Consider the following 27,982-nt stretch of genomic DNA (forward strand, 5'->3'; position numbering starts at 1 on the left):
GGAACTACAGCCTCAGCCCCAGTAAGTGTTTAAACCGTGTTTATCTGGTCTCGTCTCCAGAAAATAAGACGAGAGGGAAGAAACCAGAAATAACTGCACAAGAAATTAGTTCAGAACGCACACACACAGACACACACTATGACAATGGTGATTCTGGCTGATTAGACCTCTGCTGCTGTGGGTGGGAGGAACAGAATCAGTGCAGCGAGCTGAAGAGGTGCAGAGCTGTCAATCAGTCTGCTGTCAGGCCGTCCGGAGACGAGGTCTGATCAGGCCAAACACCTCAACATTTAAATCTCTGCTCACAAACCCACTCTCTCAGGTCGGCCTCGCTCGCCCGCTCCTCTGTCACATTAGGTCTCTGTCTCTCCCACTTCTCCCTGCTTTGATTGACTGTCATCACATCTGACAGCAGAGGCGGGAGGAGGATGATAAACAACATGTTTACACTACGGACACACACACACACACAGACACACACACGCACACACAGAGACACACACACACACGCACACACAGCTGATTCTGACTGATGTCTGTAAAGGAACCTCTGACATCTGTCCGCCTTAAAGGGATATTCTGCCAAAAACCTCATCATCACTGAAAAGTTAAGATATTAAAAAACTTTAAGGAAACTTTCTGATTATTGGACATAAATATTACACAAGACCTTTAAAACCTTTCCTGTATTTACAGAGAAAATCAAGGCTGATGGAGAACTGAAAGCATTCAAATGAATCCACTGCTGTGGTCGTAGAGGCGACCGCCTCAAAGGACCTGACAGGAAAGAGTGTGGAGAAAAGGGCTGAGGGCTGACTTCACTTTTACTCTAAATAACATTAATGTGATTGTCAAATGTGACATTTGGAATGTAATGAACCTGCAGCTCAGCTCAGAGAAGTTTTGAACAGACATTCAGCTCATTCACACAACGGACTCACACTACGATTCCTTGCAGTGAACTGCTGACAGTGATGTTCTATTGATTAAGCACTTAGCTCAACACTGATCACATCAGACAGATTTGCATGTGTGTGTCTCTGTGGAGGCTCCACATTAATGCACTGCAGGAGCAGCATCACAGGAAACAGATGTTCATACACAGTGAAAAAGAAACACAGACTCACCGCAGCTCTTTGAACGGCTCGGCCCTGACGTGCGGCGTCTCCACCGATTTGCTGAACACGGCTCCTTCGGCCCCTGAAATCACAGAACACAGAATCAGACAGGAGACAAACTCCTGTACGATCGATGGACATAATCTCTGAGACTGGGCCGATCTATACGGCCTCAGCCGGCACGCACGGCGGCCCTCGCTGATAACGTGGAGATGGAAGAGCGCTCCTCCTCTAGATTATTACTGAGGTCTTTTACAACAACGTGCAGGGCAGTGGGACTGACACACTGTACAGTATGTGGTGTTTACAGTGTCTGCTGAAGTGGACCCAGTGTTTGAAGTGTTGTTTGTGCAGGTCAGACTCTGACAGCTGCGCCAGGAGCCAAACACTGTGCAAACAGGGAAAAGAGATTTTCTACTCCACAACTTTAATTGCTGAGATACAGAGAGAATGAAAGTCCTTTAATGCTCACACTTTCTGCCAAAACTCGGACAGACATGCTAACTGCTACAACAAAGACTCTTGTTGTCAGCTGCCAGGTATCAAAGTACCTCTTCACAAACAGATGCTGTGATCCAAAGAATGAGACCAAGCAACAAACAAACTCTGAGGCTGACAAACAAGTTCAAAGTACAAAAAACTGTAGTTCCTCCAGCAGCCTCTGGGGGCTGGCTCCAAAAGTGAGACAATGCCATAGACCGCCATGTTAGAAATGTCCCACTTAGAAGCAGAAAGGTGTTTTAGTCTCTGAGAGGAGATCTGTTACATATCACTCACACGTTTCCAGCTCCCACTTCATTGCCTGTATCTGGATTAACCAGGACTTAAGTGGACCCTGAAATCATAGTGATGAGCTTCCCACAGGGACTCAAAGCAGCTATTCAGGACCCTGTTAGATTTCATTCTGATGCACTTTTTGTTAAATTAGTGTAACTTCTCTTTACAATCCAATAGCAGTTCGGCAGTTTCTCATTAAAAGGAAGAATATGAATCATCTGTGGAAGCTATAAAACATAAAAACATCAGCCAATCCTCCGGGTGGACCCTGCAGGTAGCATTGGCTGGTTGTCACAGACCGCAGCTCGTCTTCAGGTAATGCGCGTCCATGTGATTGGGAGGCGTGGCTTCAGGGTGAGCTCCAAGAGAAAGGGGCATGTGTTTACTTTGAAATCTGGCTGACTCTCACTGAGTTTTCAAAATCTCCTCCCCTACCTTTAACAAAGTCCAATTCTGATTCTGAAAAATCACATCTACATGATGACATGTGAGGTTTTTCCCTCACTTAAACTTTCGTTTAATGGCCAACCTCTCACATCATCCAAAGGGAGAGAGAGAGTGAGAGCGAGCGAGCGCACTGTGGTGTTCATAATGTAACACAATCATTTGTCTGGTTTCTACAGTGAAAGAACAAAAAAAACTTTATTTGCAGTAACTCATGGTGACATTTAAACGCTGCAGGATGTAAAATGAAAATGAAACGTTCAAATCTCAGCTCTCATTTGGACTAAAAAGAACAAAAAGCTCTTTGCTGTCACTCGGCTTTAAATCACTACTTTAAAGGAAAAACTTCAGTTCATTTTATTCCCATTTTTGTGAGTGTGGAATTGTCTAATTTTTCTAATATTTGAAACATTTCTTTGTGAAGGTAAGTTCATCGCTGTCTCCTGTGGTGCCACAGTTTCATACAGAGCATGATGTGAGATGTGAGAGCATGATGCCTCTGTGAGTGAAAGTAGATTTATCTGATTTTGTGATCACAGGCTGGACGAGCAGACAGCGGCTGTACGTCTCACACTGGCAGCTTCATGAAGCGGCGGCGGCGGAGGGGGAGGGGGCGGGGTCGGTTTGGAAAATAGATGATGCCATTAAAGATGAATGTGTCTGTGAGTGAGTGCAGGTGTTTATGATGTGGTAGTCAGACCAGAGGCAGATATCATCCCGCCGTGGGCTGAAGTGTCTCACAAGTGATGAAATACAGACAAACGCAGGAGAATCTCCCTGCAGGAGTGATCTCCGTGATCGGCGGTGGTTCAGACGAAACAACTTTACAATAACTGAAACCGCTGCATTGTCTTTGAGCATTTATTCATTCAGCTAAAAAAACTTAAAACAGTATTTGTTTTCAAACACGCAATTTTCTTATTTTATTTTATTTTTTTGTACGTTTTTCAAATCCATAAAAATCTTGTTCTATAACTATCAGTGATGTCACGCATCACAAGCCACTTCCCAGCATCCTCCGCTCTGATTGGACACATCAGCCAGCAGCAGCAGAGCCCCTATAGAGACATATGTATGTGAGGACCCAGGCTGCCATGGAGGGAGGACCTCCTGTCCCCATGAGTCCTAATCTGAACTGACCAATCAGCAGCCGTTAGCAGGATGCTAGCCTGATATGGACTAAATCTCTCCTGTAAATAAGCTGAAAGGACACCAGTGTGTTGTTATTGCATTTCTAGAACATATGATCAATCCTGTATGAGCCAAACATGAAATGAACTGTGAGCAGAGGCAGGTGTAAATAACTCTTTCAGCTTCCTTTCATTCTGTAGCCAGTTTTGTTTCAGTGGCACAAACAGGAAGTGGAGGAACATTAGTGAGGAAACAGTGTCTAAACTTCCACCATCCATCCTCCTCTGTCCTGGAAGCAGACCGGAGAGCTCCTGGACGGGAAAACCAGGTAGCTGAGTTTTTTGTCCCTCACAGGACCCAGGACGGAGGATGAAGCAGACAGCTCCCCCTTCTTCCATCTCAGTACAGGCTGTAGTGGGTTAATGCTTCTAGAAAATTCCTTGTGTTTGTAGTTAGGCCAGATCTTCAACATAAATATATTAAAGGTAGGGTGGGAGAGAAACTCAGTGAGAGTCAGCCAGATTTCAAAGTAAACACACGCCCCTTTCTCTCGGAGCATCACCTGAAGACGAGCTGCGGTCTGTGACTTCGGCCATCATGCACGTACCTCTCTGGTGCACAGAGCAGGAAGAGAGTGACAACCAGCCAATACTCCTACAGGGTCCACCCGGAGGATTGATGATGTTTTTATGTTTTATAGCTTCAGATGATTCATATTCTTCGTTTTAATGGGAAACTCCCGAACTAATCGGTTGCTGTCGGATTGTAAAGAGAAGTTACACTGATTTAACAAAACGTGCATCAGAGTGAAATCTCATACCCGACCTTTAACAACTGTTCAGAGCGTTATAATAATCACATCTATGATGCATCGCCGTACAGTCGAGGCTGCTTTGACTTCCTGTTGACGCAGACACAGTGCCTCGAGCTCTGCCATGTCCTGACACATGTACGCACTCGGTTTGATCTACCATGAATGCTGATGTCGCTCTGTCCTTGCACACATGCCGGCTGGGTTATCACTCGCACACCTCACTGTAACCCACTAACTAATTTACTGTATGTACACTGTGGGAATGCACAGACATCATAATTACAGCACCCACAAACAGACAGAAGCCCTGCTGGATGTAATTAAGCACCAGCTACACAGGCGTTCCTGGACTCAATCCCACATAATCCACAGATGTAAATGATAGCTGATTAGCATGATCCCCGTCACACGGGAGCTGCAACCTTTGAAAGAGGGTCGAGCGTAGCTCCAAACACAGCCGGTGGAAGCTCTGCTCAGCATGATCAGGTTTCTAACTGTGAAATTAAAGAGAGGACATCCAAGCGCATGAAAGTCTGTCAGAGCAGGACGATTTGTGATGTTCAGGGTGTTCAGAAGGCGTTCCCACATCCCCTCAGTCTGCCAACACCGATTCTACATTAACTGACAGTTTCTAGAAGAGCTTTGCAGACACAGGCACAGAGAAGTCAAAGTTGTGGATGAACTTCTTAAAACTAGTATGGAGTTGATGTGATCACAGCAGCCACTGCACTGATACCAACACTCAGTGAGGGGAGCTGGGTTAGCTGAATGGATGCTTCCAGAACTCTGAGCCACATGGGAAATCACTGGGGAAATCAATCCGGCTAGAGCAGGACTCGGGCTGTATCTGGATATACATCTGGCTCAGGTCTGAATGCAAATGCGACTAGTGAATCCCGCTAGTGCAAAAAAATAATTGCCCACCCTGCTGTAAACAGACACTCATCAATAAGGACTTTCTGTGGATCACACTGTTTCTGTATCTGTGACTGGGAAAGTTTGCAGCCCTGATCCTGGTGACGATGGTTAAATATTAACTATGCACAGACTGCACATACTTTCCCCTGATCGTTAGGGCCCAGCAGACAGCACTGCTTCAACAGACACTGATTGGTCCAAAACAAACATGGTTCAACGCGAGCTCATAGCCTGAGGCCCAGAGCATAGATCTGTGGGAGGCGGAGTTCTCACCAGAATGCGGTCGCTTCACAGGGCGAGCCACACAATCAGCGTTAAACTGGATTTATCAACAGTGCAGGAACAAAGCTGTTCTTCAGAACAGAAGTGAAGACTCCTGGAGGCGAGTATTTAACTTCCTGTAGACAGAGAGACCTGCAGGACAGACAGGTTTAACATGCACTCATTTCATATGAGTCTGTCTGCCTCCTATTATCCCTCCCTCTCTCTCTCCCTCCATCATGTGAGGGCTTTCATTTTATATATCATATTCCCTCCTTTCAGTCAGCGTGCAGGAGCAGCCAGCAGCAGCTTCTAATAAACAGCCAGCACTCCCTGCAGAGACACTTTGCCCTGTCTCCTCTGAAAGATATAAGGAAATCAGCAGCTTCTGGGGGTGGGGGGGCACTTCTCTGCCTCAACAGTAAGTTTAGGCTGTCAAATAGTGTATGCAGCCGGCGGATTACAGGAAGTAGAGAGATCAAAGTAAGAGCTGGATGTGGAAGAAAGAGGAGGAATGTGGGAGAAAGGCAGAAAAACAGAGAGAGAAGCTAACCATGGCAGCCGAGTGACAGACGGATCGCTCTCGCTCAGGTTCAGCTCGTCACATACAGTATGCAGCCAGCGGATTACAGGCGGCAAGGAAAGACAAGCCGCCGACAATCTCCACCACACTGCAGGTGAATATAAATCATTTAGCCTGGGTCGTATCACTGCACAACTTCTGCTCCTCCTTTCTGCCTAAACATGCTGACAGAGCGCCGAGACGCCGGAGTGACAGCCCGGCTCCACAGTCACAACTCAAAAAGAAAAAGCGACACACACTGTAACAATGCCGGCGTGGCAGCGACGCCGTCATCCACGGTGTGAGCGGCGACGAGTGACGGGCTGTCACCCTGACACGGTGTTTGTACAGTCTGTGGAGGCGCTGCTGCAGATTACAGAGCAGGAGTTACGTTCTGAAGAAGTGAGCGTGCAGATGAAAGAGATTACAGACGGCTCACTGTGGGACACAGCCGGGTCCGGTCATCATTAGCCACAAACTAACAGCACGCTGCACTGAGCAGTGTCTGACTCACATCAGCCCACACAGTTCAGTTATGTCAGAGATGTCAACTCAGCACCCATCTCTAATGCTAACAGGCTGCAATTCTAGCACTGACACACACTAGAGTCCCAAAACTGTACATTTGTTTGTATTGTAACTCATGTTTTTACACAGACACACATGATAACATCATTTTAATCGTGTTCTTTTTAGCAAATTTAAAAAAAAAACTGAAACCAAAACAGAGCTCTCTCTGCTAATTGTTATTCGAGGTAGTGTTTTAAAGGACCCACATGCAGGCAGAGGCCAACAAAGGGAGAGCTTTATTCAAAACTCAAAGGGGCCTACAAGTATAGCTTAAGGAAAAAGGGAAAAAGAAATGAAAACCAACCAACCAAAGAGAGGAAATCCAGGGGAGGTCAGAAGGACGGGAGGACAGAGGAGGACAGAGGAGGACAGGGGAGTATGGAGGAACAACACGGTGGAAACAACAGGTAAGACAACCGACGAACCAACAAGAACAAAGGGGAGAACAAGCTTAAATAGACAAGGGTGACGAGACACAATCAGGGCGGAGCAGGTTCTCATGGAGGATGGAAGTACAAGGATGTAAAACACAAGGGAGCACACAGGCAGGACAGGACTTCAAAATAAAACAGGAAGCACAAGACAACACTACGAACACATGAGGGAGGGCAGGAGACAGCAACACAACACAGAACTCACACCGGAGGACCCAGGGCGAGGAGGAAATCTAACAAAGAAGAACCACAACGCCACAATAACAGAGAACCGAACCATGACACTAACAACGGTCAGGACAAGGACAGAACTCAAGGTGAAAACGTTCTGACCACGAAAGGAATGACACATAATCCACAGGTGTGCTAATCACATTCCAAAAGAGTGCCTCAGCTAACTAATGCTAACTGGAGAGGAACCTGCCACCAACATAACACAGCAGATGAGTCACTGAAGGCTCCAGGAGGAGATCACCTGATCACCCTTTGACCAGTCCAACGCTCAGAGAGAAGAGAGACACGTCAAACACTTCACGTGTTTTCAGATAATGTATTTTAAGGCTGCCGGTGCAGCACAGTGGAGGAAGTATTAAAGAACATGTTTCTGGGGCAGACAGAACTCTCAGATTTTAGCGCCGGCGATGAAAGTGATAACAAACAAACAGTCAGCTGGCTGCGGGACAGACGGACGCGGCTGATGGCTCAGTGGGGAGACGTCATTCGATCATGGCCTGAGATTGTACGGAGATAGTTAAGAGCCTGAGCCTGGCTGTCTGTGTGTCTGTAAGTGTTTGAAGGCTGCAGCCTGCGGGGCGGCAGTAATGAAGTCCTGAGCCTCTAATTGGAAAGAATGATAGTGTGCAGGACGTTTGATATTCCTCTGCAAATAGGCCTGCTGGGGACGCCGGCCGGAGGAGTGCTGGGCCGGGCTGATTAACAGGACAGTGTGTGTGTGTGTGTGTGTGTGTGTGTGTTTTTAACTCAAATATTCGCCCTCTATTCGCCTTAAAAATACCACATCCATAAAAATAGCTTCTAATCTGTCCTGGTTCTGTGCAGCAGAGTGATGTAGTAGCATACGTTTCACATCACAACATTTCTTAGAAAAACCATGTGGTCAAAAAAAACTGGAAGAAGAAGAAAAGTCAGCACGAGAGGACGGAAAAAAAAAACCAGTCTCACTGAGGCCACATGTTAGAAACCCACTGATGAAATCATTTCCAAGGAGGAGGCGTTATATTTTGGCTGAAGGAAGTGGAAATAAAACCCCGGGATGGGTTTTATCGATCCTGCGTGCGGTCTGTTTGTACATGTTTACGAGGCAAATAGAGAGAGAGAGGGGGAGGAGGAGGAGGAGGATGAGAGGAAGGCTGGAGAACACAACCAGCGTGGAGGTGGCGGCTGGTGTGTAAATGCAGGAGGGTCGTATTGATCGGAGTCTGCAGCATCGACCGGGCCACAGATGAGGACTGATTACAGCGCAGTTAAAGAAGCACATAAAAGGAGAGGCAGACCCCCCCCCCCTCCCCGACCATTAAAATAACTTCATCAATACGCTCGCCTGTGACCTACGAGACCAGTGCCCAATCAAAGGGAGGAGCAGGATCTTGGTGATGTAGTAACATTTTCAAGTTCAGTGTGACTAGGAGACAACAGCAGCCAAACCGAGGTGACCGAGATCTGAGCTTCTGCTTCTGACAACACACAACAGAAGCTCTCCTTCAGAAACATGGCGTGTTGGACTCGTCCGTCAGCGCCGTAGGCTCCGCCCCCCCCCTCTCGTTAAATGTGTCCACTCCACCCAGACTCTCCTCCAGCTCTCTCTGACCTGCTGTAATGAGATGGAGGACAGCTAAATATATTTCACCGTAATGCACTGTCCTGTTGTGAGACCGGAGCCCCCCCCCCCCGGCCCTCAGGCCCGGTCCAGACCCTCATCAGCTCCACATTAAACCCAACATTCACCTTCATCCTCCCTGTGTCTCTCTGCCTCCTCTTCGGGTTTAACCACCAGAGTCATTAAGAACAAATTAAAAAGAAAGAACTGAGGAGGAGGCCGAGAGAGAGACAACCAGATGGACGGATGATAATAACCAGAGCACACGTTCACCCACATGTCATTTGGCCGGAGAAGGGAAGGAGACGAGCTGCGGGCAGACGAATGGCACCAATTTCCCTGCACTGGACCACGGTGAGCGATTGGGAAGCAGCTTGCGGCAGGGTTCCTTTATTTCAGAGGACGAGGTGACTTTCAGCTCTTAAATCTGGCCCGTGGCTAACAGCAGGCGCAGCCTTTAGGCCAGAGCTTCAAGCAGGCCGGATGAAACACGTTCACACGCAGATGAAGGAAAACACACCATCAATTACAAGAACTCTGCTGAGTCACCTCTTTGACTTCTTGCATACATATATATATAATATATATGCATAATGTGCGAGCTCTTCAATGTTGCCATGGAAACATAGTATTTACACCCCCCTCTTTAAGCTATGATGGGACCAGCGGCAGCTTTGCGCCTGATACGACGTGGTGTGGGTCTCCTCTCTGCTCTGAGGGCCTTGGGCGGGGACAGTAACAGTAACAGCAGAACGATCCTTGCTTCCACATCAGCCTCCAAAAGTCACCACAGAAAGTGGCTAGATGTGTCGCTAGTCACTTTTTACAAAAAAAGATTTGGAACGTCACTAAATGTAGCGAGACAGTCGCCAAGTTGGAAACACTGGTCTCTGTGCCGCCCTGCATTACTTGATGCACGTGATGCACACAAATGCTCATCTGTGCAGCATGTAGCTGCTTTACATGTGTTGTAATGCAGAGCAGTCGGTAGATAAAGGAGCGTGCTGTGCTGGGATGGTCTGTGGGCAGATATCAGTGTGTGTGTGTGTGTGTGTGTGTGTGTCAGCTCTGGTAAAGAGGCTGTTAAGGTGCTGGGTAGTCGTGGTCTTAATGCTGCGCTCTCCCAGAGGACAGCTTTGGGAACAGATGCTCGCTTGGCTCATAGAGCTGATGGCGGCGGTTTAAAGAGCTAACGTCTCCTCTTCCAGCAGCTCGGCTGCCCCCTGACTGACAGACAGGCTCTACATGAAGCAGTCTGTGGAGCCCTGCAGGAGGTCAGAGGTACTGCACGGTCTGATGTTCCATGAGCAGTGTGTTTACATCATGTCAGGCCTGAGCTGCTCTGTTTGCAGAACTCTGCTGGATCTGCAGCTGATGATGTTTGCAGTCAGAACTGATCGTCCTGGTTCCAGGCTGACAGTTCAAACCTCCATCCATTGATCATTGTTGCAGCTTTGGAGCAGATCATGAGGATTTAGATGATAACTGTGTTTGTCTGCATAAAAAGAAATGATTCACGATGTCCACCAGGACTGCAGCTGGACTGCAGCTGGACTCCTTGTTGTATATTTAAATAGTGTTGTTTTCTACCTACTCAAAGGCACTCAAGCAACTTAAGGTTAAGTGTTGAGCCCAGGAACACATCGACATCAGCAGCCAGGGTGGGATCAACCCCACTGGTGTCTCAGTGCTGCTCTCCATCGCTGTACGTCATAAAGAGATTAAAACCTGTGCTGTGACAGATCGACAGATACAACACATCCCCTCTTGTGTTGGGGTCAATTAGGAAAAGAGTAAGAGTATCTGAGGCCCTGCAGTGGTGGATCTTTATCCAGCTACACCCACACCAACAACAGCAGTGGAAGCACCCAGTGGAGCTGCGTCCTCCACCCACCACAGCCCTTGAATTCCTATCAGACCAGCAGCAGCAGCAGGACCACAGGCAGCAGGAAATCATGTGTTGGCTCTCAGACACTCTGTGGTTTGTATTTTTCACATTTTTCAAAAGTTTTGTGTCGCTGTGATTTGATTTTGGCAGCAAAAACAGTTCAAACTGAGGTGACGCATTTTGGAACATGACATGTTTTCTTTCTGCTCTAATGAAACACGTTTGTTAAAACTCAATCATTTTCAGTGTGTAAAATATGTACTGACAGAACTGGTTAAACCTGTCCTCGGAAAAACTGTACGAACTGTTATTTCGGGCACTCAGAGTCATTTCTTCCATTTACTGAATGAATAAAGATGCATGAACCTGAAACGAGGCGTTTTCTTCCTGTGGAAGGAGACAACCAGCAGGACGTCCTCCATCATTAAAGTCCAGTGTCCAGTGTCCTTCAGGGACGGTTTCAGTGACACTAATGTCGTCAGAAGGTGAATATAAACAGTTATATAACTGTGTGTCGACACCATCTTCACTGTGGAACCTGCCTGTCCTGACCTGCTCACCCTCACATCGTCACTCAACAAACGCTTCATGGGTTGAACCAGAAACATGGAGGTCATGGCGGCCTTGATAATCCTGCCTCCATATTTTATGTGGAGACCACCCTGTGCTGCAGGCTGCACAGTCTTCACTCAGGTTTGTCAGGGACAAAACTTTCCGTCGGCCTGTCGGGGTCATCAGTCCCATCAGTCAGTGTAAAATAAACCGGTGATATGCAAACGTTATCTTCCCTCACTTTTAATTTTACAGGCATTTTATGAACTTCCACAGTGATTCCTGCTCCGAGACCTTGCAGGTAATAAATTACTCCACCAGTGGAGCAGCAGCAGCAGCAGCAGCAGCAGCCCCGCCTCTGTAATATCTCAGCAAGTCTTCACAATACTTTATTTTACCCATAACTCCCTGCCACCGATGGTTTTGGTGTGGATAAACAAAATAAGTTTTCCATGGCAGATGGCCTGAAATTCTGCTCTTTAAATAAAGACGGTTCATCTTCTCCTATTTTCCTTTGTTTTATTTACTCTCCTCACTCGCGGCGTTTTTCTTGCTCCTCCTCCTCTTCCTCCTTCCAGTTATCGCTCTGTCACTCGCCGATGCTGCTCCTCCTTATCAGTAACACTCACCCGCTGACATGAAATACCATTAAGTGAATCTTCACAAGGCCTCCAAACGCAGCTGATTTATCTCGCTGCATGCTTCATGAGTCCATGATTGATTCAATCCACGGACGAGGAAGACCGAGAGGGGAAAGGAAGAAGGAGAAGATGAGGAGGAAAAATGAGGAGAGAGAAGGGAGGAAAGAAAAAAGAAAGATGCAGGCAGGTGGAGAGGAAAGCATGAGGGAGGCGGAGAGCGTGGAGGAGGTGATGAGGAGGGAAATGAGAGATGAAAATGTGGGAGGTAAAAAGAGTGGAGTGATGAGCAGGAAATGAAGGGAGGAGGAATAAATGAGGGTCGTAAAGAGAGAAAACACAGGAGTGTCTGACTCGGGACAAATCAGCACCACGTCATCTGCAATCCTGGTTTTCCTGATCCTGAACCTAAGCTTCAAATCTTCACCGAAAAAAGGAACCAAAAATCTGCACTCAGCACAACTAGGACGCCATGATCGAGCCACATGTGACCAGCAGTCACTAAAACCGAGAGACTGAATCATTGGTTTGCAGAGGCTGTAAAAAGCGAACAGGCAAACATCTGTCTTGGGTTTAGAGCTGCAGGACTTTACGTCGCAGTGAACAATGAACCCACACTGACTGAAAATGTAACAACATCCCAAAAACGTCTGGGGATCTCGAGGGTTAAACACAATCATCAGAACCCTGGCCTGTATCCAGTCTGTATGTTCCCTGGCTCCCTGATACTGGAGCCTCCCTGTGAATCTCCTCCATTCAATCAGAGCCTGTTAGAATGGTAATGAGAGAGCCATATGGCAGACACAGACACAAACGAGGGCAAATGACAAGGAGCAGAATATTTACACAACAGCAACAACAAAAAGATCCATCCTGACAATTAGAACATGATGTGTAGGTGGGACACACACACACACACACACACACACACACCACTCTGTGTGTGTGTGTGTGTGTGAGGTGTTTGCTTTCCTGTCTGTGCATTAATCAGCATCTGCAGCTGTTCAAGTCAAACCCGTGAGACGAGAGGGAAGGTGAGCAGTCCTCAATTAGAGTTTTTCAACCTCAGGGTCGTGGCCGGATCTGTAGTCACTTCATCTTAAAGACACAAACGTGACGAGCATCTAATCAAATCATGAGACGCTGTTAGAAATGTGCGAACACAGCCGGATCGACAAAAAGATACATTTAGAGTAGAATATACTTTATGAATCCCTGTGGGAAGGTCAGCAATACAACACCGAGAGTCAGAGCGAGACTGGCACCAAGAGATGCTAGTATGAAATAGAATATAAGATAATAAAAGATAAGAGGGATTATGTACAAGCATTGCACACCAGCATAGATGGTGCAGATGAATTATTGCACATATAAATTATAAATTATAAATTACTAAAGTGGTAAAATGGGAGAAACATTTTCTGACATTAAGTTTTTGTCATTTTTCAAATCTGTTTTGTCTCTGGCGACAGAAATGGACATGCGCTGTTCAAACTACCGTAGCTCTGGTTGTGTTCGCACTATTGAAAAAATCTCAACGGATTCTGAAAGCTGAGAAACTCTTTCATTACGGTAATGACCACATTGCGTGTGTGCCAGGGGCGGAGCTTTAGTGGAGCGTAGGAGAGTTGATGTGAAATAGTTTGAGTTTAATGTTTGTGATCTCTTGTTGTCTTGTTGCTGCACATTTATAGATGTTTATAAAGAGAAATTTGATGAAAATTCAAATCAGTTTTTTTACTTTTCTTGTTATTACACACTGTTCTGAGCATTTATAACATAATAACAAATATGTGCCAGCTTTTGAAAGTTATATTTCATCTGTCAAGAAAAACAGGAAAAATAATTAATACAAAGAACATTTTCTGACAGAATCATTAAAAAATGAAGGTGAACTGTTAAGATTGTTGTAGTGAAAGGGTTAAAAGGGACAAAACACAAATGTAAAACTAACTTATTATTATTTACAGTTTATTATTAGATTATTTATTTATTTACATTTAAAATGGGAAAAAATATGTTTATACAAAAAAAGTGAAAATGTGAAGTGAAAGGAAAGAACTGGCATCATTTGACATAAATATGACAAATGACAAATTCATGATAAAATGGATGGATGGATGGATAGATGATGGATGGAGGAGACACATAGTTCTAGTCCAACTTTTAAACAAACCGTCCCACACACTTTAAAAACTTGTAAAAGAGGATCAGGCCTCAGCGTCTCTTTCCTCTTCAACACTTGACAGCTGAGTGTGAAAGTCACCTCAGAGCAGATTCAGCCATCAGTGGTAGAAGAACGGCATCATGGCTGCCGGTTATGCTTCCATGCTAGATGTTATGAGTACATTAGCACTAACTGCTCTCGCCTCTCCTCTCACACAGATGGCCCATTACGTGTTGGAGGATAAAGACGAAGAGCACATTACGTTCTTCTGCTGCCTATAGGACGCACTCTGCCTGTCACCGACATATAACTGCCTTTGGAAAACAAACAAAGCCGACCGCCGAGGCTGCGAACGTGGCGAGTGTGTCGGGGTTCGGTGCCAGCTGCCGACCCCGCAGGAGAGAGAGCGGCGTCCCTCCGCCACGCTCACACACACACTTTAATCTGGCTTTGTGACCGCTGGCGCTCAGATTTATGTCAGCCATGAAACAAGGCTGTGGGAGATGTCCTCGAACCCTGCAGCCAGCCAGGTGTGAGGAGCACAAACATCTTTCACTCAGGTGCCTCCCCAGCAGTGAACTCAGTGAAGCGAGACGCCTCGCCGGACTGGGACCACATCATACCAACCTCCTGAACCACAGTGAGTTTCTGCGTTTCATTTGAATTACTCCGACATCATCTGCAGTCCCATTAACATTTACTCATTTAGCACACACTATTGTCTAAAGCGATAGATAGAGAGCTTCATATTAAAGCTTCATTTCAGGCCTGAGGTGACAGGAAACAGTTACCACTTTACAAATCACAGGACTGCAGGTGGAGGAGAATGCAGATGTTTAAGCAGAAGAAGAACCGGTGTGTACGGTTCCTGGAGAAACTGCAGGGTGACCGCTGCTCTGTGTGTCTGAATGCCTGCAGCCGCAAGAACGCGGATTAAACCACTGACCGCACATATTTGAACTGTGTTTGCTCCACTAAGCCTGAGCCCTAATTTAGCCACGTGTTAGCAACCACTTAAAGACATGTAGAAGGTCGCCAGTGCTGTATTTACCAGGGTTGTAGAATAAAACTCTGGTGTGCTTGTGAGACCAAAACACATTAAAAAAACAAATGGAGGCAACAGGCAGTGCTAACATGCTAGCATGCTAACACAGTCCTAAGGTTTAGGACTCGTTCCTGCAGCATTAGAAAGGAAAGACCTCACAAATAAAGAAACTTAAGAGTCAGATAAAAATAATAGCTGTAAACAAAAACAATCATACATACAGTATAGTACAGCTAGGGATGTCCCGACCAGGTTTTTTTCCCCTCGAGTCCGAATCATTTGATTTTGAGTTCCGATCGAGTCTGAAACCACATAATCGGGGCCCGATTTCCAATCACGTGATGAGATCGGGACATCCCTAGTATGAGCCCTTCAACACTGGGCTGTGTGGACTCTCCATCTTCTCCTAAACATGGTCAGCTGACAGCATCACTCTCCGCCATTCACTCCTGATCCAACCATAAAGTGTTGACAGCCTCCTTTGAATAAATTCTGCACTGTGACGTCGCCTCATGCAGTAACTCTGGAGTGTCTTTTATGGTCTTATTACGGCTTAACGGCGTCCACTCTGAGGGAAGGAGACATAAAAGTCTGCCGCTGTCAGGCAGGATATACGGCTCAGACCAGGAGAGCTTCGATGGAACATAAAGATGAGGATCATGTGGGATGTTTTCTGCAAAGATCGATATTTCCTGTGTTATTGGAGCTTCACCGTGGGACAATGTGCTTCACTGAAACAAACCCACAGACAGGACTAAGAATAGGACTTTAATGTGAGTATGATACAAACTTTGATTAGTTTTGACATTTTATTGCATAAAGCTCTAAAAATATGTCACCGCAGTGACTGAAGTTTGAAACTCGCAGCCTCAGAGGTGCCACTCAAAACTTCTTATGGATCCCCCAGTGATAAGAAACCCATCTCAGCATTGAAAATCAAACATTAGCAGCACATCTGTGTTTTATTGTACTTCCTAGACCTGTTTTTACACTTCATAGTGAAAGGGGGATGAACCAATAATTAAACATGAGTGGCCCTTCCCATTCTAAGCACACATTACCACCTGCTGCAGCTACTGCAGGCAAGAGGCCACCCAACAGGACTACGAGGGGGAACCACAAGGTCGTATCTTAATGTATGAGAGGGATATTATTGTTACTGTCATTTGGAACAATGTCAATGCTAAAATCAGCTAGCAGCTAAGCACAGTGCCAAACTAAGCGCTAACATGATCCTATTATAGAGAGAGATGTTATTAGTGTAAGAAGATGGTTAAAACTGCAGTTCCCTCTCCTGCCTCTAGGGGTTTGTTCCAAACTGAGTGAATCCTCATAGACCTCCGTGGTAAAATGTCCAGTTTCACAGCAGACATAAACAGCCTGGTGCAAAAACGGATTTGGTCTGTTGATAAGTTCGTCCATACGTCCAAACAGTCTACAGTCAGGAGGGAGCGAAGACCTGAACCTGAAAGCCAGAGTTCAGGGTAAAGTGGGACCTCCCTCTGACTGGTTTGTTCTATGACTTTCTGGGTTCCATGTGGTCTTTTTTGCATCCAATGCCTGCTACATAAAAGACAAAAAGAATCAGAATTCTTCACAGGCAGACCTGAGACAAGCCTCTTTTCCCAGAGGGGCAAATGTTTCATCCTCCGGGGCGACCCCCGGAGCAGAGAGGCTGATGCAAGGTTAGCTTCAGGCTGCAGAGGGTCCGCAGGGTGCAGACAGAAGCAGAATAATAGCAGCTCTCTGTGAGCAGCAAGAAGAACACATCAAAACACAAACAGGTCTCGCTCATTACAGAGCGGGTCAGACCTCCCCCACAGCCAGCAGCCCATCTCTGAGCCCGGTTCAGCCCCGACCCTGCAACGGTGGAAGCTGTGGACCAGCAGCTGAAGGTCAGAGTGATGACAGAGAATAAATCAGAGCCTGGAGGAGAGAGAGCTGAGGTCAAAGGTGCTGTTAAAATAATTCCTGCCGAGTGCAGTGAGATGGATTTTTGTTTATTAGGAACTTCTCTTTGAAAAGTCTCCCATTATCTGTTTGTACGAGGATCTGTTCCTTTAGATTCTGCAGGATTGGACCTAAATGACTGCACAAATGTAGGTCTGGGTTTCAAAAGTGAGTCATGTTTTGTCTTCAAAAGTACAAAGTTCAGCCAAAAATAGAGGCTCCAAAAGACATCCTCTGCCCTTGGAAAACGTTCATAAAATAACCACTTAAAAATGTATTCTTACCCTTTTAGGTTAACACACACATGCCTCAGTCACTCTCCAGAGGCCCTGAGTTAATATTTCATGTTTTCTGTTGCACCCTCTCAGTGTTACTTCATACAAAGACATTGTTTTCATCCATCTGCCGACTGAAGCTTCCAGTGTGATCCCACCCACTGATGAAATTACATGAAAGCGCTCTGTGTTTGTGTCTGCGGAGACAATCCTACACAACATCACGGGACACACACAGTGCGTGGCACAGAGATCATCGCTCAGTGTTTACCCTCCTGACAGAGCTGGTGTTGTTTACTGTCACACAACACGGTTCGGATGTCTAAGAAGTGAAGTTCAAAAATGCACCTGCAGTTACTGCTAATCACCACATGTGTCGCCAGAGATCCACAACACATGCACAACAAATCAAAGCCTCCTTTCAGAGCAAAAAGATGCAATGGAGTTCAATAAGGAGGGGCTTGCAGGCTCCCCCTATGCCAAACAGCAGCTAAACAGGACTTCTTAGTGCAACAGCACAGAAGCTAAGCTAACAGTTTATCACTTACTAATCCAACAAAAACAACAAGGACACATCAGCATCAGTCTGCGTCCTTTCCCTCTTTCAGCTTTAGCCAGCAAGTGTAAGCAGGTCTGATGTTCACTCCTGCATTGACACTTCCCCGTGCTTTTTGTTTCTTCAAATAAGTTCCTCTTTGGTTCACCTCATAAAATTCTGTTCTGGCCGTGGTAGGACAGCGCGCACGCATGGATCATGCGTTTTTTTTTTGGTGTAGTTCTTTAGTTTTTTTCGGTTCTAAAAGCAGTTTTTTCCTTTGTAGCCCTGTGGAAAATAAACTCAGGGCAAAGCTGTCGTAGTTCGATGGTTGTTTACATACGGCTTTTTTTTGTACACAACTTGGACTCTGTCCCCGTGAAGTATCACGGTGCTAGCAGGATTCGCTAGCTGCATTTGCGTTCAAACCTGAGCCAGATGTAAGCCAATCCGGCTAGATCCACCTCCGAGAGGTGGTTTGAAATCAATCCAGATATATCCAGATACGGCCAGAATCCTGCTCTAGCTGGATTGATTTCCCCAATGTGAACGTGGTCTTTTAGGCCCCGTTCACACTGGAGAAAGTCATTCCAGCTGGAGTAGGATTGAGCCCAGACAGCCTTTAAGCTGGATGCGTTCAGACCTATTTTCAAATCTGGCTAGGACACACTTGTGTCCGCACTCAATGCAGCTTCATCCAGCGTGTTTGCTGTCCTCCAAACCACTAGGTGGCGCCTCGTTATATACAGAGTCCGTTCAGGCCATGGTAGGACCGTGTGTGCGCATGCGTCGTGCGGTTTTTTGTCCCGTGTCGCACCCCGTGTGCCGGAAGTAGCACATCGCTAACCGGAAGTAGCATGTCGCTAACTGGAAATAGCATGTCGCTAGCCGGATTCGCTAGTCACATTTGCGTTCACACCTGAGCCACATTTGAGCCAATCAAACTTGAAATCAAACTGGATACAGCCGGATTCGAGGTGTTCACACTCAGAAAAAAACACATCTGGATAGGCCCGAATCCCACTTTAGCCAGATTGATTTCCCCAATGTGAACGGGGTAATAGTTAACAATGAGCCTCCTCATGTGAGGAGGGAAAACAAAGTTCTGACAGTCAAAAAATAAAGTTCAAGTGTAAAGTTTGAAGTTTTTTATCCTGCTTCTAAATGAAAGGATCTGTTCACAGACACACTTGAATATTTAGCATTCATTTCTTGTCATGTGCCTTTTAGTCTTCCTATGTTGTCGAACAAGCTTTAGAGTCAATAAACACTTTGGAGTGGGCTGAGATCAAAACTCTTCATCAGAAACAACAACTGCACTCAGACGTCTGAAATCTTCTCCCGGCATGACGCTTTGATGTTCCCTCTAAATGAGCTGCTCAGGAATTATTTTGATCTTTCTATTTGTAGCTTCCTGTGGCCTGATGTGAACACAGGATATCAGTGATCGCTAACAAAGAGCCGTCTGACTCTGATAAAAGGTTTCATATTTCAACGAGACAATGTCGCGATGCTTTTCTGTGATCAGCTGTGAAAGAGGCCGAGCGCCATAATGTGGAGAGGTAATTACTGAGCGAGTGCATCAAAGGAGGCCGACTGCTGATAAGGAGGAAACAGCGGGTGTCTCTGCTCTCACCTGTGATTTAGTGGCCCCACATTGTCAGGGCGTTTCACTTGTTCAGTGGGATACAGAGGGTGACGACAGGAGTAAAACAAGATGATAATCTGCTTTCACACAGGAGGCTGGGAGTGTGTGCTTTCTGTGAGATACTTCCTGATCCTTCACGTTGCTTCTTTGTTTACAGTGAGCCCACACCGACTGTCACACTGATCATGATCACACTGAGCTGGATTGGCTCAAATGTGGCTCATTTCTAAATGCGAATCCGGCTAGCGACGGGATACGTCTGGTTCATGGGGACAGCGAACAAAAGAACGCATGACACAGGACAAAAAAAAACGTATGGCGCATGCACACACACGGTCCTACGGCCTGAACGGACTCTGTATATTACGAGGTGACAACAAAGCTGGATTGAGCGTGGACACACGTGTGTGATAGCCATATTTGAAAATAGGTCTGAATGTATCCAGCTTAAAGGCGATCTGGATTCAATCCTACTCTAGCTGGACTGACTTTCTGCAGTGTGAACGGGGTCTCAATCTTAGTTGCGGCTCAGACCACGTATAACCACAACAGTGTCGCCGTGTTTGTTTCTTTTGATTCCTCCTCCTGCTGCTGGGGTTGTCCAGAGCAGAGATGTTAACTATGATCCAAGGTGACTCCTACGCTCCTCCCTCTGGGCCCTGCGCCTGTAAAAGTTTAAATACCTCTGGCCTTGTCCGCTCGCTGCTATGAGCTGTGTGCAGTGTTTATCAGGGCAGTTTCCTCTCTCCGGGCTCTGAGGGGGGAAAACAGCAGGCATGCACCGCATGAGTGAGCACTGCTTATTTCGAGTTTGATTCCAGGCGGGTCTGGGCGAGTGCAACTCCAAAACATGGAGAGGGAATATCAGCTGACCCACTGACTTATATAAAGCTCTGCTACAGCAGCACGCCGCCGCCCTTCACATCTTTACTCAGCTCTCAGTGATGGCACTCAGCAGCCGTTCACAGTACAGCAAGAACTTGAAACTTCTTTCTAAATACCTTTAAGACCTTTGAGTACGTAACAGTTTCGTGACCCTTTCTGTGACCTTTGAGCATCTGCAGCTGAATCTGAACACCTCAAACTATGCTACCCATCAGCCTGTGTCCTCGTCCAGTCTGTCTGCTGGGAGCCGCTCGGCGTCACTGACTGGATTGCAAATAGCACAATCATGGATTTCCAATGACCTCAGTTGGGCCAATTAAAGTTATATGCAGGAGATAATTATGTATTTCATTGGCAGGGAGGGAGCGATGGCCTCGGTAATGACAGGCGGCAGCTTTATACGCCTCCTCAGTCCCTTCAAAGAGGGCAGGAGGACAGACAGCAGCTGCTGTTTCACTCCTGTTCTTAACTTCTGCACGAGGTGACAAACCTGCAGCTCACTGTGTTACCAAGCAGCTACAGCAGGCAGGAAGCGTGATGCCATCCCAGCTGTCAGAAACGCTCCTCTCTGCAGTGCCATAACAAGATGTTTCTACTGAGAGACAACGGTCATTATTCACACAGCCGCGAGGCATGTGTGCTCGTCTGGGAAGCATAAACATCGGCCATTTTCAGGCGCATGGAAACACACAACAGAATCCACCTCAGTGTGTTTTCAGTCTGGAGTTGAAATACAACAACAGTGTGTAGTTTGCAGTTCTCCCAGGGCCTGCGTGGGTTCTCTCTGGGTGCTCCGGCTTCCTCCCACATTCTAAAGACGTGCTCTAAACTGCCCATAGGTGTGAGTGTGTGTGTGAATGATTGTCTGTCTGCATGTTGCCCTGCGATGGACTGGTGACCTGTCCAGGGTGCACCCTGCCTCTCACCCATAGTTAGCTGGGATAGGCTCCAGCCCCTGTGACCCTGCAGGACAGAGCGGGTTCAGATGATGGATGGATGGATGGAAAATTCAAAGAGTTCATCCTCTGGGAACTTGTGGGCCTGACATGGTGTAAATGGATATTTACTGTGAAATCTGTCCAAAAGATGTCAACAAAACCAGTAAAGAGTCTTGATCAGGAACACCTGCAGCCAACAGCAGTGCAGGACAGATCTATACAGACCTGCAGTTCTTACAGGGACTGTTGTAATTCACACTTACAGGTGATCCCTGTGATGCTCTGATGTCTGTTATGATGACTCCATTGAAGAATCACTGTGTGCAGGCACACGGAGGGATCAGGCGCCCACGATTCTCCAATTACTGCGTTTATCTCCACAGCCGTTTGTTGAGGCCGCTCGGAGTGACGAGGCCAATCAGACGCCTCGGCAGCCGCTGCCTCAGCAGACAGACCCACGGTCTGCCCCGAGAGTTTCAGCGCCGAGCACCTGAGTGCGCTCCCTTATTATTTCATGATGATGTTGCTTCATCTGGTTTTTGTCTTTGAACTCGGCTTGTCGTCTGATCTCTAATAGCTGCTACGGCCCTTTGTTTGAAGATTTTCAGCGGAGTTGCCAGTCAGATGAACTCCACTTCTGACAGAATACATTGTTCTTTTTCCATTTAACAAAGGAGGCCAAACGAACAGCAGACACCTGAGACGGGATTCAGCCGCAGACAGCAACAGTCAACAGCTCCCATTCAGCCTGCCGCCACCAGCACGCCTGCACAGGCTGCTGTTTACATCACAGTTATACTTCCCCTGTGGTTGTCTCAATAACAGCATCTAAAATCACTTTGAGCAAGATCAAAACTCAAGTTTATCCTAAACATCTTTGTGTTTATTTCTTCATTTAGTCCTAAGTGGCAGCCCTTTGTGTTGGAAGTCTTTATCACAGCGAGGTGTTGTTTGTTGTTACTTGTGTGACAAATAAATGCATAAAAATGTGTCGTACTTAATTAGAATAGCAGCTTTGCGTCCATCTCTCCTCATCACCCCAAGCTTTCTAGTGAGGCCCGCTGGCTGTGTGCACCAAATCATGATACGACACCCGAATCTCCGCATCAGCTCCATCAGAGGTGACTTTACAGCACATATGGAGAAGGGATTCACTGTAATTCTGAGGAGCACGTTTCAATCATAGAACGTCCCAACATCATTCTGATATTCCCAGATTCCAGACAAGCTGTCTTTACAAAATGATGAAAAGAAACGTCTACTGCCAGCTTCTTATGGAGAGGTGCATGCAGAAACTGTTTTATAAGACACCTTTAGTTTCATCCTTGATGTAGAGCTTACATAAAACATATATTATATTAGGTATTATTATCATATGAATTGATCTGGATGGATATACAGACAGTTGTGCATGTATAGCAGCACTTCTGATGACCAAGATAAGAGGCTGACAGTACAGGTAGAGAGACCAGCCTGGAAACAGCCTGCAGGCTTCCATTAAACACCGCCACTTCTCCCCGTCGCCCTCCGTCAGCGGCCTCCATCTGTGGAGAGGAGCACTTCGCCGAGGTGGCTGACAGTAATGAACTCTGACTCAGTGAGGCTGGGAAGGATGTAAATGAATGTAGATGAGGATGAAGAGTAATTGCTCACACAGAGGGCTGTGAAAGGTGTGTGTCAGAGAGAAAGAGGCTCTTCACATATCTGTTTATCTATTAATGAAACTGAAAGGACGGACTGACGGAGCGGGCGGGTGGAGGAGTGGCAGTGAATGATGGCAGATGGAAGCACAATAGTGAACAGGGAGGAAACAAGATGAGATATTTGAAATAAGAGGAGAAAGGGCAATGAAAGAAATGAAGAATCTAAAAAAAAGACGAATCAAAGAAAATCTGAGTCTTAATTAAGCTCAGTACAAGGTCTCTGCTGAGAGGGTGAGTGAGGAACATAAGAAACCAGCCATGAAGAACTCAGCTGAGTTCTGCACGCCTCGCTCACGTGCACAGTTTTGCTGTATTTTACAGTATTTGTCAGTATTTAAGTTCTCTCTGCTTGCGGTGGAAGCTGTTTCCATGGCATCATCATTACTGTACACCGTATCATAACGTCTGTTCACTCCACAGGCTCAGGTCCAGTTAATAAACTGTTCCAGAGCCTCACTGACTGACCTTTGGACTAGAAAATCAACACAAACCCTAATGTCCAGGGGTTATTGCAACATTTTATCATTATAAAAAACTGTCTTTGTAACAGCAGCACATTTCGTGGTGTTTCTAAATGGACAACATCAGCCTCCGTTCAGTCTCTCAATATCCTGCTGAGGACATCAGCATGGTGAGGACTGCTGAGAAGATGAGCCCTGTCGGCACACAGGAGACCCCGGGCAAGATCCATGACATGATCCAATAACGCAGCACTAAGCAGCAGCTGGGTATCTCCCAGGAACATGCACAAACTCCAAATGACCGAGCCACCAGCTCACTGAGCTCTCAAACTGCTCAGGGCTGAAGTCCGCCTGTACTGAGGATCCTGAGACATTTCTCCATGGGTGAGACGTGGGTCCAGCAGGAAGAATCCACACAGTGTGAGCAGCCACAGTGAGGTCTGCATGAAGGGGACGGCCTCTGGAGACTACACTGATCTCCACTGAGACCGCTATGGGAGGAAATCAACATGATTTAGACCAACACCCTCAGACCCCCGCAAGGAGGAGGTGGAGCTCAGCTCAGGTGACAATTTAAAAACACTGTTTCTGCACTATGAACTATGAACTAAGGTTTCATCATAATAACCCTCCTTTCCACAGCAGTGACATGTCTTCAGCTCAGTAATCACCCCAGGCTGGACTCCATGTCTAATTTTCATTGAAGCGACTGCAGCGGTCCTGTGACCCAGGCCTGTGAAGCCTTCTTGGGGCAGATTACATTTCCATCCAGACCTCAGGAGGCTGCTGCTGTGTGCAGACGCTCTGTTTATGTTTCTCCTTCTGCCTTCTCGTCCCTGCGTTGCACCCCTTCACTTTCACAGGAATCATCTGTCAGGACGCCTCCGTCACTTATATCCCGTCATAAGCACAAACTTCATTTGTCTAAAGGACTACATGTCATCTGAGTCCTGCTGCCACACTGTCCTCATGGAGCTGAATATTCTCTCTCTCTGCTGAGAAAATCCTCCTCATCCTCTCCTGCTGGTTGTCGTCTTACAGCTCTCATACATGAGTGCTACCAGCGCAGATCTGAGCAGTCCTCCCTGCACCACTCACTGCTTATGATGCTAATATAAGCATTACATTATTCGACTTTGCATTTATTGTGTTTGAGTTTGACACATTTCTTCCCCTCCGTTACAGTGTAGTGTGTGTGTGTGTGTGTGTGTGTGTGTGTGTAGTGTGTGTGTGTGTGTGTGTGTGTGTGTGTGTGTGCGTGCTTCTTTGAGCTAAGGTGGAAAACTTGTTGAATACCTCCAACAACGACTATAGTAAAAGGGCACCTTATAAATCATCAGAAGATGAGTTCATTATCTAAACACAGCCAGAATCTGTCAATCTGACTAATTATCAGACTTTGAACTAAGAGCATCCACAGATTTCCTGATAGTCCATGAATGCATCATTTGTTTAGGAAAAAACGTTCTATTCTGTGCTTGAGGCCGTATCCTGTAACTGGTCCCAGGGTGGATACGTTTGAAAACTCCATTTCCATGTCCATGTGTGGACGCCCAAAACACTGCTTTTCTGAAACGATGATGACACAGCTCCACCTCCCCTTCAACCCCAAGTGTTGCACACATTTACTGAACGACGCCGTTTTTACGGAGAACGTTTGGGAAACGGAAACGACTTCGTCGACCTGCAGTCACTGGACGAAACTTCTACGATTTATCTGTAATCTGTAGCTTTAAAGAAGCAGATCTAAGTTTCAAAGTAAATGAATCAATTCAAAATGTAACAAATTTAAATAAAGCTTTTGCACAAACACGATGCTCAAACATTGCAAAAAAGACTCCTCACCACCACTAGAAAGCCATAACTGCACCCACACGGACTGAACATGTGACATTAATGGACCCAATCATCCACCATCGATTTCACCGCCTGGCTCCTCAACATCAGAGCCTCTGCCTGTGTCAGCTGGTCACTCACCCATCACTCGAAGCCGCTCTGCGCCCACCACTACCTCCTGCTCGTCAGCAGAGAAGAGGACCTTCCCAGAGTGGGTTTTGACTTCAAACATCTTGCCTCGTGCATTAATTCCACTGGATCCTAAACAGAGAGAGAGGAGAGAGGGGAGAGAGGGGGGAGACATCAAAGAGGAGCTGATTTCTTACTGAATTACCTCCGAATTTGAAAAGTTAAAATGCATCCAAGTGGAAGAAGCTTAACATGTCCTGCAGGAGCAGTTGAATATTTTCACCTGGAAGCCAAATGCATCAAACTGGAATATTCTTTAATTCACAAGACCAAAATTTATAAATAATAATAATAATAATAATGGTGACCAAGGCTCAACAGCGCCACCTAAAAAAGAATCACCCCCTGGCTGCTTTTCACATTGTGTAACACCACATTGTCTGTAGGAGCCATGCTCTAAACCCAACAGGAAGTCGGCCATTTTTAATTAACTGTTTGATGTACAAAATTTGGTACAAATATGTAATTGGCTCACAACATCAACAACATCAACATCGTCTGCCATTTTCTTCCTGGTCCTGTAATGATGGTGACACTGTCTGTTTCCTGGGATGCTGCAGCAGCATATCATAGAGACACATTTCACAGAGAGTCTGCTGGAAAGACGCTGAAGCTGCGCCCGGTGTCACAACAAACAAGAAAACACACAGACAGCTCCTCCAGCTCAAATTGCTTTGTCTCACGCGGCGGCAGAAAACGCTCGACACAGAAGGTGACTGATTGACACGCGTGCAATTGATTCTGTCACTCTCCGTCTGGGATGTGAGGTTCCTCCCTGCACATGAACAGCGCTCACTCATCCACCAGAGGCGCGTGGAGCAGACGGCGTCTGCCTCCTCCTCAGACCCGGAGGGCAGACGTCTGAAACGTGAGAGACGCTTCCTGTGCATGTTTACACAAAGTGATTTCCATCCAAAAAACACTGTGAACTCTATTAGAGTGTGACAGGTGGAGATTGGGGGATTGTAAGAAGAGAAAGTGTGATCACAGATTTACATGGTGCGGTGACGGAGGTCTCTGCTGGCACAGCTAAACAGAACAGAGGAAGCCGTCACCATGTGTTCATGTCTGCGTATGGAACTATGACAATGACTTCTGGCAGTCAGAGCAGCGGTTTGTAACCTGCAACCTAGAACAAGGTCCCAGGATAAACGTGTCGGTGTCAAATAAAAGAACAACGCATCATTGGAAGCCGAGACATTCAGAGGGCAAAGAACTGTGTCGCAGGGACATCAACCAGCTAGCCACAGATCGTAGACATGTCTAAGAGAAAGAGCCGGTGTCAAATCCAAAGGGTTCATCCTCTGAGGAACATGAATGTGCTTGATAGAGAGAACACCATTAGTAATGTCTATGTCTTTAGAATCAGAAACACCTTATTAATCCCAGTTGGAAGAGCTTGTACTACAGAGATATCTGCTGATCCATGGCTAACCAGTTAGCCACGGATGTTCATTCATGTGAAACCACTCTGAACCATTAAATGCTGTAGTGAGCCAGTGAGGTTTTACTCTGCCAGTCCAACCAGAGAGGGATATTCAGTTAGCACCATTGGTGTCTTGTATAGGAATCCTCCATCAACCACTGTGTAAGGCTTAGGTTAGCATGCTAACCACAAAACTACAAGTGTAACACCACTATAAACTACTAGATGATCTAGTGAGCCTGTGAAATGTCCAGTATGTCCTCAGACTGAGTTAGTGTTGTCTTGGTCACCAGCTGTAGACCAATCCACTGTGTGCTACAACTTTGGACCACCAGGTTGTGGAGTGAGCCATCAGCCTTTAGTCCAATCACAGAGGTAGTCAGAGTCAGTACAGAAATCCTCCAACCAACATGATGATCTGCTGGATGAGCTGCATGATCTCTGCTCCCTGCAGGGACCAGGTTTAGTGGTGCCTAAAGCTGGAGGCCAGGGCTACCAGGACCTCTAAATGAAATGCCGCTCTGTGCTTAGTGCTACTTTCTAGTTCCCCGGTTCCACTCCACAGCTTATCTTTCTGCTTCCATGCTGATTTAATGACCCTTTGAGGCCTTCATCTGTCAGACACATACATCCTAACTACAAATTACACCTTTAAAATGGCAGCAGGCTGCTGCTTTGTACTGTGTGCAGGCTGAATGGATGAGAGAGAGATCAATCAGCAACATGAAAGCAGCTCGTGTTGGTCCTGCTGAGTCTTACCTGTTACGAGCTGCGTGAGCAGCTGGTTGTTGCTGTTGACGATATTGACGGACACGTTTCTGGATGACTGCAGGTACAGCGGTTTGTCCTGTGGAGAGATTGATCGGGTTATTTATTCAGTCTGAGGTGCAGTGGTTATTGAAATATTTATGGCCCTTTAAGACAGAGCACCGACAGCTCTTACTCAGAACAGACAGATTTCATGATACACAGTGACTATC

The 27,982-nt window shown here is 46.4% G+C and overlaps 1 protein-coding gene across 1 annotated transcript in view; it reads right to left on the reverse strand.

Moving 5' to 3' along the window:
• The window catches only part of sgcd (sarcoglycan, delta (dystrophin-associated glycoprotein)), a 90,289-nt gene that overhangs the window by 11,463 nt on the left and 50,844 nt on the right, over nucleotides 1-27,982 (reverse strand). The window contains exons 4-6 of the mRNA XM_028420993.1: nucleotides 27,762-27,849; nucleotides 25,529-25,648; nucleotides 1,128-1,200 (exon numbers count right to left, since the gene is read on the reverse strand). Coding sequence (XP_028276794.1) covers nucleotides 1,128-1,200; nucleotides 25,529-25,648; nucleotides 27,762-27,849 — 281 coding nt within the window. The remainder of the gene's footprint in view (nucleotides 1-1,127; nucleotides 1,201-25,528; nucleotides 25,649-27,761; nucleotides 27,850-27,982) is intronic.

Source organism: Parambassis ranga, chromosome 14 (assembly GCF_900634625.1).
Source record: "Parambassis ranga chromosome 14, fParRan2.1, whole genome shotgun sequence".
Classification (NCBI taxonomy): domain Eukaryota; kingdom Metazoa; phylum Chordata; class Actinopteri; family Ambassidae; genus Parambassis; species Parambassis ranga.